The sequence below is a fragment of the Alligator mississippiensis genome, chromosome 1, assembly GCF_030867095.1.
Source record: "Alligator mississippiensis isolate rAllMis1 chromosome 1, rAllMis1, whole genome shotgun sequence".
Classification (NCBI taxonomy): Eukaryota; Metazoa; Chordata; order Crocodylia; family Alligatoridae; genus Alligator; species Alligator mississippiensis.
The window spans coordinates 446,767,325-446,785,363 of NC_081824.1; the positions used below are offsets into that span (position 1 = coordinate 446,767,325).

The following is an 18,039-nucleotide window of genomic DNA, read 5'->3' on the forward strand; positions in this document are numbered from 1 at the left end:
AGTGGGCAGAAAACAACAGAATGCAGTTCAACAAGGAGAAATGCAAAGTGCTGCACCTAGGGAGGAAAAATGTCCAGCATACCTACTGCCTAGGGAATGACCTGCTGGGTGGCACAGAGGTGGAAAGGGACCTTGGAGTCCTAGTGGACTCCAAGATGAACACAAGTTGGCAGCGTGACGAAGCCATCAGAAAAGCCAATGGCACTTTATCGTGCATCAGCAGATGCATGACGAATAAATCCAAGGAGGTGATACTTCCCCTCTATCGGGCGCTGGTCAGACCGCAGTTGGAGTACTGCGTGCAATTCTGGGCACCGCACTTCAGGAGGGATGCGGATAACCTGGAGAGGGTCCAGAGAAGGGCCACTCGTATGGTTAAGGGCTTGAAGACCAAGCCCTACGAGGAGAGACTAGAGAACCTGGACCTTTTCAGCCTCCGCAAGAGAAGGTTGAGAGGCGGCCTTGTGGCTGCCTATAAGTTGATCACGGGGGCACAGAAGGGAATTGGTGAGGATTTATTCACCAAGGCGCCCCCAGGGGTTACAAGAAATAATGGCCACAAGCTAGCAGAGAGCAGATTTAGATTGGACATTAGGAAGAACTTCTTCACAGTTCGAGTGGCCAAGGTCTGGAACGGGCTTCCAAGGGAGGTGGTGCTCTCCCCTACCCTGGGGGTCTTCAAGAGGAGGTTAGATAGGCATCTAGCTGGGGTCGTCTAGACCCAACACACTTTCCTGCCTACGCAGGGGGTCAGACTCTATGATCTATTGAGGTCCCTTCCGACCCTAACATCTATGAATCTATGTATTCAAACATTGGGGAAAGATTCAGAAATGGTATGGACAAACACAGTTTAGCTGCTTTAAAAAGGGGAAGGGAGCTGCTGTTATGTCACTTCTGCATGATCCTGTAGGAATACAAGTGAACTAATTATCTTAACCCAGCTTCATTCATATCAAAGTTAAAGCTGGAATAGTTTGCTACACTTGTATCACTACAGGCTCATGAGTGATAACAACCTGCATTTTTAACAGCCTGCATCAGTATGCTTTAATGTAGCTGCAATTGTTCCATATGTCTGTTCCTAAAATGAGGATGGGAAAGAAAAATTGGATACAGGATTAAATCTTGATTTAAGTAACTATTTAAGCTTCTAAGAAGCTTAGAAGTGAAATAACCTAGTTTACATTAAAATCAATTCACCTTTTAAACTGGAGCAAAACAGTGAATGCGGGCCACTCAGGCTGCCTCCACATGAATGTGGATGTTTGTTTCCCCAGGGACAAGCAGCAGTGGCACACTTCGTGCCACCCCTCTTCATCCCTAGGCAACACCTGGGCCACGTGCCCTCTGGCAAGTGGCATGTTACCCCAGGTGGGTACAGGATGCTGGGTCCAGCACTGGGCTGACCCCAGCAACCTTACCTGTTGTCCTGGGGGCCTCCTGGGGCTTCAGCAGTGGTGATCCTGCTGCTTGAATCCTGGCTGGCACCTGGAGTGTAGCTCCAGCCAGCCAGGCTCTGGTTTTGGGTGGTGTGCGCTGCCCCGGAGTAGACCGCTCCACTTCTTTTGACCCTGGGAGATCCCAGGGTCAAACCCTCCCCCCGCCCTCCCTACACACACTGTACAGCTGAATGTGTGGTCTGCATACCACGCAGCTGCATTCGTCTGGATACGGCCTCAGAATGCAAGCAGCTCCCACTTTTAAATGTTTTCCCTCCAATGCTTGATAAACATTTAAGACGCACTGAAAAATTGTGTCTTTACGAAGTTCTGACTGTTAAAAGTGGTTTATCCTGTACCTCTTAGGAGATCTTTTTGGCTGATCCAAATTCAGCTATAAACAGACAGTAAAAGATTATTTGAGGCAGTCTTACAGGAGTGCAAGAGCAGGAAAAAGTCACTCACCCGTGCCCGATGTCTCCGGACTTTACTGATTTGATCTGCTTTTGCCTCCATTCTTCCCACCAGTGCCTCAAGTTCCCTCTCCAGGTCTTCCCTGAGGGCAATGGTTGGAGCTTCCTGGATTAGCTTTGTTAGCTGCTGGTGATCACTTCCATGTAATTTAAAGACAGAAAAAAAAAAGCTTAGGTCAAATCTAATGTTGCTATGCTTATGTACTTATGTCTCTAGGGAGACACAATATCAGCAACCAGAAAGTTTCAGTCTTTTATCTGGTTTTCTTTAACAACTTGTTTGCAAAGCTCTTGCTGGTATTACAGGAAGGCATACTAGTAGCTCATTCTTGCTGTACTGGCTGGCTGTTAAAAATACAGGTTTGTTTGGACTCAAATACTATTAGGTTAAGATGATACAAGTAGCCTCTTCCAGACATAGTCTGAACCTTCAGGGAGTTGTTTAGAAAGCCCAAGTTCTCCCTCTACACCTCCTTATTCCATTTATATGAGCTACTGGTATTTTCAGTCTGGGCTCCTACAGATGCTGGGAAGACAACAGAAACTGAAAACAAGAGCCCTAAAAGAAGGGTAGTCTTATTTACTCAACTGTCTGCTGTGCAATGAATGATGAGAAATGGAGCCTGGGGTAGCAATCCCTTAAGTCTGGTACTGCTGTAGGCAGGTACAATTAGCAAAGTAACTCTTCAGGATAGAATAATCAAAACTGAGTGCTAACACTACAGAAGGGAAAGTTGGTCTTTACTTGGCATCAATTGGAAAGAACTAAACTATACACCATTAACATAGCTCCAACCCCACCCAAAGGCACCTACCATTCTTGGGGAAGAGGCAGCCCAGGCCTCCCCCCCATCCTACAGAAAACTGCCAACATCAGACCAGTGGTAAAACACATTCACATTTTCAATTAGACATAATTTATTACAGAACTCACAAACTCATTTGTCCAAATTCATCCTGCAAAGTCAGCAGCACTTCTGAGAGCTCTTCCTGGGATGAAGAAGAGTCATTCGACAAGGAGGGCTTTTTGTCTTTGCTGGTATGAGGGACACTGCCAATGGACTTAGCTAGTGGAACATCAGTGACCACGCGATTGTTACACAGGGCTTTTGAGTGTTGTTTCATCAGGTGCAACACATGCTGGACATTGGCACCAACAGAATGGCTGGGACCAGTAGACTGAAGAAGAAAAACAAAGTATACATAAATAGTTCTTAGTGTCTATTAACAACTTAAAGCAACTGAGATATGTTGCAAGACATTTAAAAAAAAAAAAAAAAAAAAAATCAATCCTAATTATGTAATTTTCCTTTTGATTTGTTGCTAGGAATTACTTTAAGGGATTTTTGTTTGTATGATGAGTACTTCTTGTGAAAAACAGCATAACTAGACAGGCCTGGGAGCAAAGGGCCCATTTTATATGTACCAATTCATTGCGATCCCAATGACAAACCTCCGATAGAAAAAGAGCTGGAAAGAAACCAGATTAAATCTCTTAATCAGTCTGACCACTGGGTGTCACAAGAGCACCGAGTCAGAGGCTGAGTGTAAGCCATGTTTTCTGAACCTCAGACTGTTACATTTGATTTCAATCTCCTGTTCCTTATTTACGGGCTTTCAAAATTAATCTACTTACCTTCCCAGCTACAAACGGCACATCACCCAGACACAGTCTATAGTGGGGCTGAGTGTTAAGATGGCCTGAAGGAGAACATTTCTGAAAGAAAACAGTAGCTTATTAGAGGTAGCACTCACTGTCAAGCCCATTCTCCTCTGCTTTCTAATTACAAGGGTGGCCCAGTGATCAAAGAACACAGATACCTAGCTGGCTCCTCAATCATTGCCCTTCTTTCCCACCCCCCATATCATTTAAAACAGCAGCATACTACCTTATCTGAGTGCTTGGCTTTCTTCTTCGTTTTTCTTGATTTTGCAGAGATTGATGGTGACCCTGCCTGAAACAGTATTTTGCTGGTTTCCAGGCCCATCTGAAGCTGCAAATGGGAATTATGATTTTTTTAATTAATCAGAATGTGTGTGCTTGCACACATGCGAAGGCTTATGAAATGGCAGGGGCACATAGCCTCTACAGCAAGACTGCATTGTTACTGTCAAATAATAGTGACCATGACTGCATCTAAACTATACTTCCCGACCAAATAAAGGATAAGTAATCTCAATGGAAGCTGAACGAGGTCACTTCCAGGCTAAAAAGTGCTAAATATTAATCCTGCACCTCCTTTACCATCACTGCTGATTGCTAACACATTGATCAAGTCCACTTCCTGGTCCTGCCCAGTTACTGATGTTATTTATGGCATCACAAGTCCTTGTATTTTGGTGGAGCTATGGTGAACAAATCCCCCAGTTAGAGTTATCCATGTGAGTACAGCTGACAGTACCCTGTTCATTTGTGCCCCAAGGTTGAAGAAGTGACTTTTTAAACTATTATTTCCATCCACTGCCAGCAAAGAAATTTCTCAAGTGAACATGTGTGATTCATATAAGAACTAGGGCTGTCAGTTAACTTACATGATTAAAAAAAAATTAACATTTTAAATTTGTTTTTGCGTTAATTGTGCTAATCGCACACATTATTTTGACCAGTGGAGTGGACCAGCCAGACCCTGCATACACAGTCCAAACCCTAGCCCACCCTGCACTTGGCTCCAGACTCACCCGCTCATGCTGAGCAGCGTCAGCAGTTGGACAGAAGCTGCTACTTGGCACAGGGGAAAAGCAGCCCCTCCCCCCACCACTGCCGCAGTGTTCTTGCCGCAGCCAGCCATAGCTCATGCCCAGGCTGCCCTGCAGCTCCTCTTCACTGCCATCACCGCCACCTCCAGGCCACCCAGTGGGGCAGTGGTGGCAGTGCAGAGAAGCCGCAGAGCAGCCTGAGTGCATCTGGGTGGCTGCAGCAAGAAGTGCCTGGCAGCAGTGAGGGGGAGGGGCAACTTTTTCTCCATGCCAAGCAGCAACTTTCCTGGCCTCTGCCACTGCTCAGCACAGGCATGAGTCTGGAGCAGGCACAGGGCAGGCTAGGGTCAGTGTTCTTCACACAGATTCCAGCTGGTCCAGGGCAGGCTGGGATTGGGGCTGGGGCTGCGCGCTATTGGTGGTGGCGAGGAAGAGCCACAGGGTGCATGGGCTCTGCGCTGTTGGATGGTGCCTACTGTTGTTCAACTGTGCAATTCAAATTGCAACTATTTTTTTAAGCCTTGCAATTAATTGTGATTCATTTTTTTAATAGTTTATCAGTCCTAATAGGAACAGCTCCATTCCTATATATCATACAACTCTTAGTGCAGGAGTGCAACATGTTACCTGACCTTTTCTTTGGAATTCCCATTCCAGTGGGGAACATTTGCCCCTCTTGTGTACCACCAGTAGCCTGGGAAAAGAAGTTTCTTAGGGCAGGGAACTTCCACCCTTACTTAGGCAGCATTATGTTTGATAGTATATATTCTCCTTTGGCTGTCCGCAGGCTCCTAGTGTAAAAATATTAGCTACATTTTTTGTTCTGTATCCATGTGAAGTCTGGGGAAGAGAACATGGGGTATGTTGCAAGCTACAGCAGTCCTAGTTTCTAAGGGCTCGAGGGAAAAACATGCACAAACAGCTCAGGATGAAGTCCTGAAAAAAGTTAGGAGGTCCCTTTGGAAATGTTGAATGAAGAGAAGATCCACCCAGTCCGTGATGAGCTTGTATACAGGGAATTCTTGATTTAGTACAGGGCTAAGCATCCAATTGACTGGATGCAGTGATCAAACCTGAAGATAGAAAGAAAAGCTATATCATCTTGCCTCCTGAGCTGAAGGTCTAGCTCAGGGGCGGGCAGTTATTTTGGGCGGAGGGCTGCTTACCCAGTTTTGGCAAGCTGTTGAGGGCCACAAGGGTAGCCCTGCCCCTTGGCAGGTGCCCCGCCCCCTGGTCACCATCCTGGGACCAATGTCCCAGGGCAGTACCAGTGGGGCCCAGAGCAGGGTGCAGGCTGGCAGAGATCTGTGGAGTCAGGCTGAGCTGCACCAGCAGGGAGAAGGGGGAGCTGGCCCGGCTCCATACAGCCCCTGCTGGCTGGGACCCCGCACTTCTGCCGCCCTGCTCTGGGCGCTGCCCCCAGGACACCAGTGTGGGCTCTGTGCACCTGTTCACTCCCAGTGCAGTGGTATAGGCAGGGGGCAGCATGCAGCCCCAACCACCTGCTCCCCAGCAGGGAACAAGCTGGTGCTGAGCATGGGGGAAAAAGCGGCTCCACCCCCACCCCATAGTTGGTGCTCCCTGCTGCAGCCACACAGGGCTGTCCTGAGCAGGCACAGGCAGCCCCATGTGGGCTGTGAGTGGCTGCAGTGCAGGGCGCCAGCCACGGGGCAGGCGAGGGGCTGCTTTTTGTGCTCGGCACCGGCTTGTAACCCACCCCTGCTGCCAGCCTGGGCCCTGTGCTGGCTCCGGGCTGTGCACGGCAGCAGCAGCTGCAGCCCCCCTGCTTGCCACACCAGGCAGCGTTTGCCACCGCTGCCTCTGGGCTACCCAACAGACGACCTCTTGGCGGGCAGCAGCAAACACTGCCCAGCACAGCAAGTAGAGGGGCTGCAGCTGCTGCGGCACAGCCCCGACAGGCGAGCCTGGAGCCGGCGCAGGGCCCAGGCTGGCAGCGGGGGCGGGTTACAAGCTGGTGCCGAGTGTGGGAAAAAGCAGCCTTGCCCTGTGGCTGGCATCTCACACTGCAGCCACTTGCAACCTGCGTGGGGCTGCCTGTGCCTGCTCAGGACAGCCCCATACAGGCTGCAAGCAGCTGAAGCAGGGAGCGCTGGCCACAGCATGAGCAAGGGGTCACTTTTCCCCAGGCTTAGTTTTTCCCCAGGCTCCTCCCCTTACCTGAGTTTTCTGTTGCAGCTGAGAAGCCACATGGTCCCAGGCCAGAAGCCCCTGCTGGGGCTTTCAGCTGGGGGGGGGCGGGCAGGGGCAGGCCCTGCTGTTGCAGGAGCCTTCCAGGCTTCCCCTGGATCCTACTGTCCCTGGTTCCTGTCATTTTTGACAGGAACCAAAAGACAGATAAATATTAATTTTCTACATTTTTAGGGGCCCCGCAGGCCAGACAGAATGGCCTTGCGGGCCGTATTCAGCCTGCAGGCCATATTTTGCCCACCCCTGGTCTAGCTGAAAGAAATGCTGCAATTTCCCTGCCTTTAAGTGCAATTTACCTGCTGTCTTTCAGTACAGAGAGCATGCAAGGTTACAGATATTGGTTCTTCCCACATTCCCTCCATTGCCAAGGAAAAACAAATTGGATTAGTTGGAAAGGAAAAAAAATGCAGGAAAGTTAGGGGGGTATCACTTTGTATTTTAGGAGTCAAGCACCAGACAGACTGCCACAATCTCTTCATTACATTGCATATCCTGGAGACCATACCAGTGAGCTTGGCTGAAAGGTTAGTAAGAGGAATACAGCTACTTGCTACACACCGTACCACAATGGGAAAGACTGCTGCTGGTTACCTCAGCTGCTTTGTCCTGCACAAGCTTCCTTGCATGTTCCTCCTCCTGCAGTTTCTGTTCCAGCTCTTTCATTTTTTTCTAATTAAGGTTAATAGGGAAGATACCGTTATTGTTGGAATATATGGCACTTTTTTTCTTGAATGACAGAATAGGAACTTGAAGAGATTCAGTACATTTGTCCATGCCAGGTAAAGACTCTAGAATCGGAGTAATTTCTGCTATCTCTATGCAAACAGTACGCTGCATTCTTTATATTTAAATTGAAGATTTACTGTATTTGCCCATGTTTATCTTCAGAAGTGCCCATGAGTGCAAAACAAGCAACTTAAGGGGGCAGGGGGCATGATCTACAACAGGGAGTAAAAATGGTTTGGCTGCCCTTCTTGAACAATATGAAGAGTCCTAAAAAAGATGAATGCCCTCCCTTTTGTTTTTTTGCATTAAAGTGATGTCCCATTCTACTTGCTCTGGAAGACACCGGGCAACTACAGAACTAGCAAGTTGGACAGAATTCAAACTCGATTGCGGAGACCTGATTTTTATTTATGCTATTTCACAGCGTGTAAGTCAGGTTTTGAAGGCCAATTTTGGCCTCTGAAAATGGAACCTTGACTTATACACTATGCCACCTTCTTCTGTGAGTGGTGCCAGGCTCAGTGCTCGACTGGCACAGCCCAGCCAGCATCGCTCGCAGGGGTGGGGCCACACCAGCAAAGCACTGAGCCCAGCACTGCTCGCAGGTGATGAGACTGTGCCAGACCAGCACTGAGCCTGGCCCCACCCCTGTGAGCAGTGTGGGACTTGGCAGCACCGCTTATAGTAGATAGGGCCAGGCTTGGTGCTCAGCTGACATAGCCCCATCCTCTGCGATCCCATGCCACTTGCAGGGGATAAGGCCGCACCAGCTGAGCCCGGTCCCATCCCTATCCCCTGCAAGCAGCACATCCCCAGCCAAACATGGAACCCAGCATTGCTCACAGGGAACAGGGCCAGGGCTGAACTCGGCGCTCGGCTGGGGAAGTGCTGCTCGCAGGGGCCGGGGCTGGGCTTAGCTGCCGCAACCCAGGCAACACCACTTGCAGGGGATGAGGTTGTGCCAGCTGAGTGCCAAGCCCGGCCCCAACTTGGATACCATGCCTATGAAAATCCTAACTTTCCTAACTTCAAACCAAGGTCAACCTATACACTGTGAAATACTGTAGTCAGTTAAAAAACAAAACAAAACATATACATAATTAAAAAAGCAGGGGTGTGTGTGTGCACACACGCATGCACATGATTTTAAGTCTAGTTCATATTTTAGTTTTGTATACATAAACACATAAACACACATTATACACACACACGTTAAATATTTACATTTATATTTATTTACATTAAATAAAAAATAGAGCCATCTATAAATATATAAATATAAAATAAAAGTTTATTTTCATTAACACCTGTTAACTCACACTTGAAACAACTGGGGGTAAAAAAAACTCCACACACATATTTGAATTTCCTGTTTTGACTGGGAGTGGGGGAGAGGGTGGCGGCAGCTGCACACAGAGCAGGGGGGGCATGCAGAACAGTGGCAGCACAGGGTGGTGGGTGGCAGCAAACTTTCCCCACCATGTGCAAGCTTCCCTCCTCGTGTTCAGCTGGCCGGCCAGCAATTCCAGTTAGCGGAGTGTTACAGTTATTTAATGCCAGTTAAGTAACCGGCATTTACTACAGCTTTTACTACATCTATAGAGATATAGATATTAGGGCTGTGCAAATCTTTGGTCCCGGATTCGATTTGGCAGAGATTCAGCCCAATTCAGTGGCCAAATCTCTAAATCCGAATCAAATCAGAGGACCCTTTAAAAATCACTCCAAATTGAATCGAAACCCTCCAAATCGATTCAGAGAGATTTGGACAGAGACAGCTTTAAATGTTTTTTCTACATACCTCTAGGTAGCAGGGGCTCGTGAGTGCTGCGATGCTGGGGCACATGGAGTGTCCCACAGGAGTGGGGGGGCTCCCCAGTGCACTTGGCAGCAGACCCAGAAGTGGACCAAAAGCACTTCCGGTCCACTTCCAGATCCACTGGGAAGCATGCCAGGAGGGCCCCCCAGCTCAGCAACTGGTCCCTCCTGGGTCTGGGGGGAGCACCTGGGGTCCCCCTGCAGCCAACTGCCAAGCCGGGAAGGTGCAGGGGGACCCCCCAGCAGACCCAGAAGTGGACCGAAACTACTTCCGGTCCACTTCTGGGTTTGCCGCTGAGCACGTGGAGGGCCCCCCACACTCCTGTGGGATTCTCCATGCGTCCCAGCATCGCAGCGATCACAGTTGCGCCTGCTACCTCAAGGTATTTAGACATTTTTTTTTAAGTTGTGTCTGTCCAAATTGCTGATTCTCTGAATTAGCATTGAATCTTTACATTCTGATTCGGCCAAATCGAATAAGGGACAGCAATCCGAATCAAATCACTGTCCCTGATTTGGGCCGAATTCGAATCAAATAGGGCCCACTTCGCACACCTCTAATAGATATAAAGATTCTAATGAAAAGAAACCTTTTAAAAAAAAATTGTTGGGAGACATCAAAATTTATTACAGGAGAAGGGACTGTTTTGTCCAGCTCTAGTAATGATCTTTGCTATAGGATTAAAAGCATGCTAATACTAATGACCAACACAAGTCTGATCCAGATCACAAGAGGAATGACTGACCTCTGCTAGGGATTGCATTGCAGTCAGTTTGGTGTATTCTTGTTCCAGCATATCCAGCTTCTCCAATTTAGACTGAACATGCGACTGATCAAGTCTCTCTCTCTCTAATGTGGCCTGGAAGAAGACAGAAGTAAAAAGGCAAAACAATTTTTAAAAGTGCAACTCCACTAAATCCTCTACAGATGTCCAAATTGTTATAGCAGCCTCACAGTAAAACAAAACAAGTCACTGATTTCTCTCTATGTTTGGTGCAACTATGCCTTCAAATAGCATTCAATGACAGGCACCTTGTAACCACAGAGATGTCCTGGAGAGCTGAAGAGAAGATTAAAAACAAGTATCTTCAATTAGGTATTAGAAGCTCCCTGAAAATATTGAAAACAGACATTCAGTAGATCAATGTTGCAATGACTGACTTAAGAGCTGTGGAGGGGTGGGGAAGGGAAAATTCATATTTGGAACAAACTAGGCTAGTTTTTATTTTAGAGCCTAACTTTAGGTAGCAAGTTTTGAAGAAAAAAAAAAAAAAAAAAGAAAGTGGCTGTATCGTCATTAATGAGAGTTCTGCCATTATCAATGGAGTTCATTGTTCACCCATATAGCCATAACAAGCAAGAGAAAGGGAGCAAGGAAGTTATATACAGTGGCACAGCACAACCACGCAGGTTTGCTTGGAAAATCCAAGTTTACCTGTTTGTCCAACAGGCTTGTCTTTTCTTTTTCTGCATGCTCAATCATTTTCCTCATATACTCCAGCTGCTTCTCTAGAAGTCTGCAACGTGATTCAGCAGTTGACAGTTGGGAAGCCAGTTCTGAAGATATCGGAGACAGTGGAAACGTGAATTCAGTTGTCGTCGTCATCTGCTTCCTGCAGCTCTCACAATGTGCTAAGTGCCGTTCCAAAACTAAGCAAGGAACAGTCCCCATCTCAAAATGCTTAGAGTTCAAGTGCTTAAACTTAACTTAAACCTAAAAATTAATTCAGATTAAAGTAGTGTGTTCTTAAAGGGCAGAAGCTATTCCTGAATAACTCCATGTATAGATACTTAATGCAAATAAGACTGTACCCATGGGGCGATTTCAAAATGGAGCTATTCCAGAATACATAGATGCAAAATAAATTATTACATACATGTCACAAAACACATGCAACAGGTAGACAAAGTTCTTTGGGTAAATTGTTCTTTGCAAGCTTTCGGGTACAAACACCCTTCTTTAGGTATAGGGAAAGTCTGCTGTTGTTTTGTGTGCTCTCCTGGGTGGAATAGAAGCCAAAATGTCTACGTCTGAAAAAGGGTGTTTGTGCCCAAAAGCTTGCGATGAACAATTTTTCCAACTATTTAGTTGGTCTAATAAAAGACATCACATTTACCCAAAGACGCATGTCTGCCTATGTCCTTAGACCAACAGAGCTACAACCAACAACCCTGAACATATGCAACAGGCTTTTTTTTTTTTTTTTTTAGTAGGACTAAAGTTACCCCCATTAGCTCTTCAGGGATTGAAATTATCTCCTTATCCCCAAGTATGTTAGTGACCATTTAGTATAATAAAACCCACATCACCTGTATCTGGTGATCCCCAACCCACTTAGTTCACAGTGGTTACCAAATTAACCAGCAATTTCCCAGCTGTTTGCCAAAACATTTTCTTCAAAGGGTGCTACAATCAGCTGTTGCTTATCAGTGGTTCCACCCGTTACCAGAAACTCATTACCATGGATCTGGGTTTTCTGCTTGCCATGGAAAAAACAGATTTTCTCCTTTAAAGGAGAAAAACACAGGAAACCATAGGTTTCCCCATGCAGGCTGGCAGAGTCCCAGCCTGCAAGGGGCTGCTTGGGACTGGGGAAGCAGGAGGACAGCAATCAGAGGCAAGGCATGCACTCCAGGGCGGGGATCAGGCACCAGAGGTGACACATTGAGGCAATGGGGGGCATGTGTCCCCCCCCCCAGATTTGTGCACCCACAGCAGGGCACAGGGCTGCAGCCTAGCTGGACTGGCACACAGCTGCTTCAGCAGGACTCCCATGCCAGCTGTGCCACCAACAGTGTGAGGAGTAATGGACTGGAGGGCATGCTGACCTCACCTCTCATCGCCAGCTGCTTGCATGCTGAGCCACAGCTCTATCCCAAAGGGGTGATTGGGCTGGGGGGGGCGGCCCATGGGCAGCCTGAGGGGACAGGTGGCAGCTGGGCCATGGCAGTGGGCTAGACCTGTGGCCTGGCACACAAGCAGCTGGCAGCAGAAGGAGGTGAGGGCAGTGTGACCCCCTTCCCCTCCTGGTCTATTACTCACACTGCTGCTGGTGCAGGGATCCCAGGCAGTGGCAATGAGTCTTGCCATCCCACTCCACCCTCCCACGCCGGGTCCCACCTGCTGGGCCAGACTGCAGCCCCATGCTCCACTTTGGGCACAAATCTGGGGGGCACATGTTCCCCAATGCATCACCTATGACATCAACTATGGTCCTGCCATGGCTCCCCCCCGTCCCCCAGACACTGGGGGCAGCAGGTCAGGAGTGAAGGGCAATGGGGGAGGGGAGGGAGGGGAGGAAAGAGGAAGGGAGGGCTGTGGCTTGGGAGTGAGGGGCACTAGCATATCAGGACTTCTCAGTGCTACAAAGCAGCTGGGGGGACAGGTGCAACTTGACCCATGTCCTGGTGGGTGAAGGGGGAGCTCTGATTTTCTATGATAAAAAACCTCCACCAAAATACATAGATATTAAAATAAATTATAAATATAAATGACTGAGGCACTGATAGGCTTCCAAATTACTTTAAAATTGTAAATATATCAATAGACCATTGTGTTCAACTGACACCTAAAACACGTTTTTTAAGTCAGAGAATTTAGATTTTTAAACAGAGAAGACCAGGATCCCTGCTCATCACTGACTGGCCTCTAGAGAGACAAGACTGCTGCCCATTTAAGACGTGAACCTCTTTTGCAAGCTTAGACACAACATTAGAGCCTTGTCCGGGCCTTACCCTGTAAACTGAACAAATGTTAATCAGCTTAGTGCTGTTTGGCTTAGTGGAAGTTACACAGTAAAGCAAAAAACCTACTCTGACTGCCCATCACCTGCACAGCTGACTTGCACTAGAGGCTTGGTGAGCAAGGGCAGGACTAGGAGCTAGGGGAAGGACAGGTCTCACTGCTCCTGCTGAGTAAAGTAAGTGCTGCAGCCCCAGTGCCTCCCACTGCCCCTCAGACTGGCTCTGCTCCCAGCTCTAGGGAGCCCATCTGGGGTGGAGGAAATGACACAATGCCTCCCTGCCACCACTTAAACAGCAGGTCTGCTTCCCAGGAGTAGAGCAAGCCTGTCCAAGATGGAGGGGAGCAGAAGAAGGGGGATGGGGGGCAGCAAGGAGGCAGTGTCCCTCCAGCTCAGACTGGCTCAGTCTGCTCCCAGCAAGATGCTGCGCCCCCGCTTCCGTGCTTGCCCACTGCCTCCTGGGATGCTGGAGGACTTCACCTTGGGCAGAAAAGCTGTAGAGTGGCTACAAGTTAATGGACCAGGAGCAAAATTAAGCAGGTTAAGCCATTTAAATGGTGTTAACTTGCAGCCAGTCCAGGCTTTAAAAGCTCCAGAAGCTGCCTAAAGTTACTGTGTAACAAGGCCCTTAATATACAGCTACAATTCCCCTAGTTAACACCCCTGGGAGGAGGTGGGGAAACCAAACAGACAAAACAACTCCATCCCCAACTAATCTACAGTTTAACCCTTTTTGTCACACCCACAAAGCACAAGACCAAATACTCAAATGCACATTTAGCTCCCCCTAAAATAATATAGCATAACACAGATTCTCACCAGCTGGAGGGGGATGGTGGTGGTTCAGAAGGTAGTACACAGACTGACAGCAGGTCTTCTTGAACTTCCCCTCCTCCCACCCCCAGGCTTTTCCTTGAGCCTATATTCTGTATCAGTAGGTCTTAACTTTTTTAGATTCAAAGCATCAGACTCAAGGCAATCCTCTACAACTTCTATGAACTGAGCAGCACCCCATTTCAAAAACATACTTATTAGAGGGGTTACCTTCAAGCAGAGGGGACAGACAGACAGGGTAGGGGAACAGCTAGGCAGGGAGAGCAAGGCCTGCCCTTATATCTGCTTATCTCCTCACACCTGAAGCCTGAGGCTACCTTTGTCTTCTTATCTCCTTACACTTTCTGCAGTATTCTTCAAAGGATCTCAGGGACACAGTAACCCTGTTGATAATCACTGCTCTATAGTTATAGATGGCTTATTCTAATAATTCTAGTAATTGTTCTTTGAAACTTTTGGAACTGAACTAGTTCTCTTGTGGACTTGGAAGATATCAATTAGTTGGGATTTATGCTCCTGTGAAAGTTACACTATAGGGGGAATGCTTTCTTATCTCCTTCCCTTTGACATTGTAGAATGCTGTTCAATACAGCATTTCTTCTCTTCTCCTCCTTCTCCACCTTAGTTCACAGTCACCACTGACTAAGCTGTTTTGTTTTTATGACTTGTCTAAGAGTCTTAATGAAAATATCTATTATAAAATTGCTTACTCTGATATTGCTTTGTTACCAAGCAAAAGATAAATGCAAACAAACCTTGATTTTGCTTTGACACCTCAGTCTTGGATTGCTCCCTCTGTTGCATTTCTTCAGTTAGCACTTTCTTATAGTCAGCTGTTTCTCTGCTCAGATGCTTCACGTTCTCCTCTGCCTGCATGCGTTCCAGCTCCAACCGGCGAATTTTTTCCTGGAGATTCTTCAAAGCAGAAAGGATTGCTGCAATTGACCAAACATGATTAGAAATTCTTATCACACATCAACCAAAGGCACTGCCTCATGTCGTTATGGATCTACCAGTGAATGCTTAGCCACCATCACCACATCTGTTATTCCCCCAAAATGCTAACTGGCTTTACGAGCAGTTTCACCTTGATAAAACTGCACATCTAGGGAACTGTTGAGGCTGTGGCTCACTGGCTTCAATTAAATGGTTTCAGAAGCTGCTGCTTTTTAAAGCAGCTTGTTCAAACGTTGGGGCAGTTTCCCCATCGTGGGATCTTGGGCTCTGGCTCTTAACACTGCAAATATTACTGGTTATCTTTATGGGCTGCTGATCCTTTCCCACTGGCACTTGACACCTGCTTGGTAACTGTATCTAGTACCCAACCACAACACAGAAGACTCCTGTGTAAATTAATGGGAACAATAAATATGCTGAATGCATCTCATTTCACTGGAAACGGGTAAGGAAGTTCAGCACCTAGCTTACAGTTGAGATGAAAAACTGGTACTCCTCTGTGCACTGAGCAAATAAGTCTGATTTTAAAGCACACAATAGCATTTTGGCATGGCTACAAAACCCACCAGTGCATTAGTTTATACTGTGAATGCTCACCAAACTAAAAAGGATGAGGAAGAAGAGCTATAAAACCCTCTTGCTCCAAGGGCTCCTCTGTTCTCCTAACCTACCCTTATGGATGCCACATTTGTAGGACTCTTCCACTCTTTTGTTTCTGCACCAGTTTTCTTTCCTCCCCATTCAATTTGACTCCCATGTGCCAAGTGACCACCATTCTGTTAATCCCAACCCCTCCTTTAACATTACCCCTCAAAACCTTTAGATGCTTCAACTAACCCCAAGACAGTTATAACAGAACCAGCAGCACATTACCAGCAGATGGACCAACTGCAATCTAATACATTTATATCATTCAGACATATTGTATATTCCTGCAATGGACACACAACCCATAAAGAGTCTAGCTAAAACACCATACAGAGCACATATGCAAAAGACATCATATCTGCAGATTCCTATTGCCGAAATCACAGTGCAATAGCCTTAGACTGAAACCCACAGGCTGCGTCCACACATGCATGGACACTTGGTTCCACCTTGTGCCACTGCTAGTTGTCCCCAGGAAATGCCTGTGCCACACACCCTGTGACATGTGGCAGGTTACCGTGGGTGGGGTGGAGGAGGCTGGGGCCAGTACTGGGCTGGCCTCAGCAGCCTTACCTGGGGTCCTGGGCACCTCCTGGGGCTGCAGCAGTAGTGATCCTGCTGCACAGAGCCTGGCTGGCAGCCGGAGTGCATCTCCAGCTGGCCAGGCTCTGGTTTTGAGCAGCGCATGCTGCCCTTGCATGCATTGCTCCACTTTTTTTTCCCCCCCATGGGTTTTTCTGACCTGTGGATATCCAGAGGTCAACTCCTGTCCCCGCTATGGTGTTCCCTTGAAGCACAGAGAATAACTGAATGTGCAGTACTGCACAGCCGTGCTCATCTAGATGGGGCCACAGTGAAGCAAAGAAAGAATGCACCTTTAATAAAAGATTCCTGCATTTGGGAGTAAGATTACTACACTCAGAAAGGAGTATTACTATTTCGGGTGGGGGGAGGGGGGAGCGGGGGGAAGAAACAGTCCTGGAAAAGAAAGAGCAGTTACTAAACCGAGTTTTGCAACAGCTGACAAATTCCAAAGTGAATTATTTATGTACAGGAGAATGAGTGGAGAACTTTGTGGTCCTCAAAGTAGATATAATAATTGTGTGGGTGAATATTTGTGTGACAACTATAAAATCCTTAGCAGTTAGAAGTCATGGTCAAAAACAAATGTAGCAAAATATTCAGGTAGCTGCACAGTTGAAGTGCAGGGTTATAGACAGCATAACTCTTCCAAAACTGACAACAGGATGCTAGATTACCATATTTACTTGAATCTAAGAGGAGGTATTTTCCCCCATTTAATGAGGAAAAATTCCCTCATCCTGGATTTGAGTAGGGGGGTGATAGGAAGCAACTATAGCCACTCTTCACAACTTCATTTCTATTCCCCAGCAGCCTCTGCTCCTCCCTCCCCACTGCCTCTTACCCTCCTGGTCTAGCCCCTGCTCAGCCATGCAGCAGCAGCAGCAATGGTGGCAGCAGCTCTGGTCCCAGCCTCCTCTGGGACCAGAGCTGCTGTTTGGAGGGATAGGTACTGGAACAACCATGTGCTCTATGCCCTGGGCTGGAATGGGACCAAAGTTGGAGGGTAAGCATGCCCTGCTGCAGCAGTTGGCACGACAAATTTAAAGACAACCTGCCAATAATTAGATTCTACACATGGAAAATTATAATAAATTTATATTTTTTCCATACATAGAATCTAATTAGCAGGAGAGCACCCTTTCTCCACACTTGAACACTCTTATATTTCAGCTATGTGTTCCCTTGATTAGGTATCAGCAGCACATTCAAGCCAGAGCACATACTGCATTTTAAATGCCACTCCAAGTTCAAATGTCACTTCCCCCAGTCAGACCCGCACTACAATCACTCCAATCATGTCATGTTATAACCTGGAGCATGAATAAAGTGTGTTAGGTTCATTACCTCCCCTTTCTTCCAGCTCCCATCTAGTAAAGCTCTTCACCTTCCACCCCTCCCTACAGTACTTATGTCACTTCACCTCATTCCCCCTCATGCTTTAAAATCTTTTGCCATGTCCTTAGTGTTCCTTGGGCAATTCTTCCACTTCTGCCTTTTATCCCTGGAACATCTCCCTCAGCTTCCAGACATCAAACCTCTCCCTCATCTTCAAATCCATTCTACAGTAAAACCTTTTTTCTGAGCTCAAAGAAACCCCTAATTACTGATAAGGAGAGGTGACATTACGCACAGGCCGCTATGAAATGCTATTAGCCAGCTACCCATCCACTAAGGCAGGGGGCCCCAAACTGTGGTATGCAAGACATCTCTGGGGGGTATGCAGAAATTGTGTAATGGCAGATTTAATTTTCATTCTAACAAAAATTGGCATTTAAGGGGTTAAAATGTAAAATGTATGGTGGTACAGGGACCTGGGCAGCTGGTAAATCTGGAAGGGGGTATGCAATAAGAAAAAAGTTTGGGAACCTTTATACTAAGAAAACTATGTTGCTCCTACCTAGGAAAAC

At 47.1% G+C, this 18,039-nt stretch overlaps 1 protein-coding gene across 4 annotated transcripts in view; it reads right to left on the minus strand.

Annotated features, from left to right (window-relative positions):
• CEP57 (centrosomal protein 57) overlaps nt 1-18,039 on the minus strand; it is a 31,929-nt gene that overhangs the window by 3,369 nt on the left and 10,521 nt on the right. For 3 of the 4 annotated variants that reach the window (XM_059721141.1, XM_059721144.1, XM_059721142.1), the window contains 8 exons: nt 14,698-14,877; nt 10,801-11,015; nt 10,111-10,224; nt 7,412-7,489; nt 3,805-3,909; nt 3,552-3,632; nt 2,850-3,094; nt 1,908-2,052 (listed from right to left, as the gene is read on the minus strand). In XM_059721141.1, coding sequence (XP_059577124.1) covers nt 1,908-2,052; nt 2,850-3,094; nt 3,552-3,632; nt 3,805-3,909; nt 7,412-7,489; nt 10,111-10,224; nt 10,801-11,015; nt 14,698-14,877 — 1,163 coding nt within the window. The remainder of the gene's footprint in view (nt 1-1,907; nt 2,053-2,849; nt 3,095-3,551; nt 3,633-3,804; nt 3,910-7,411; nt 7,490-10,110; nt 10,225-10,800; nt 11,016-14,697; nt 14,878-18,039) is intronic. The other variant, XM_059721143.1, reaches the window with a different exon arrangement.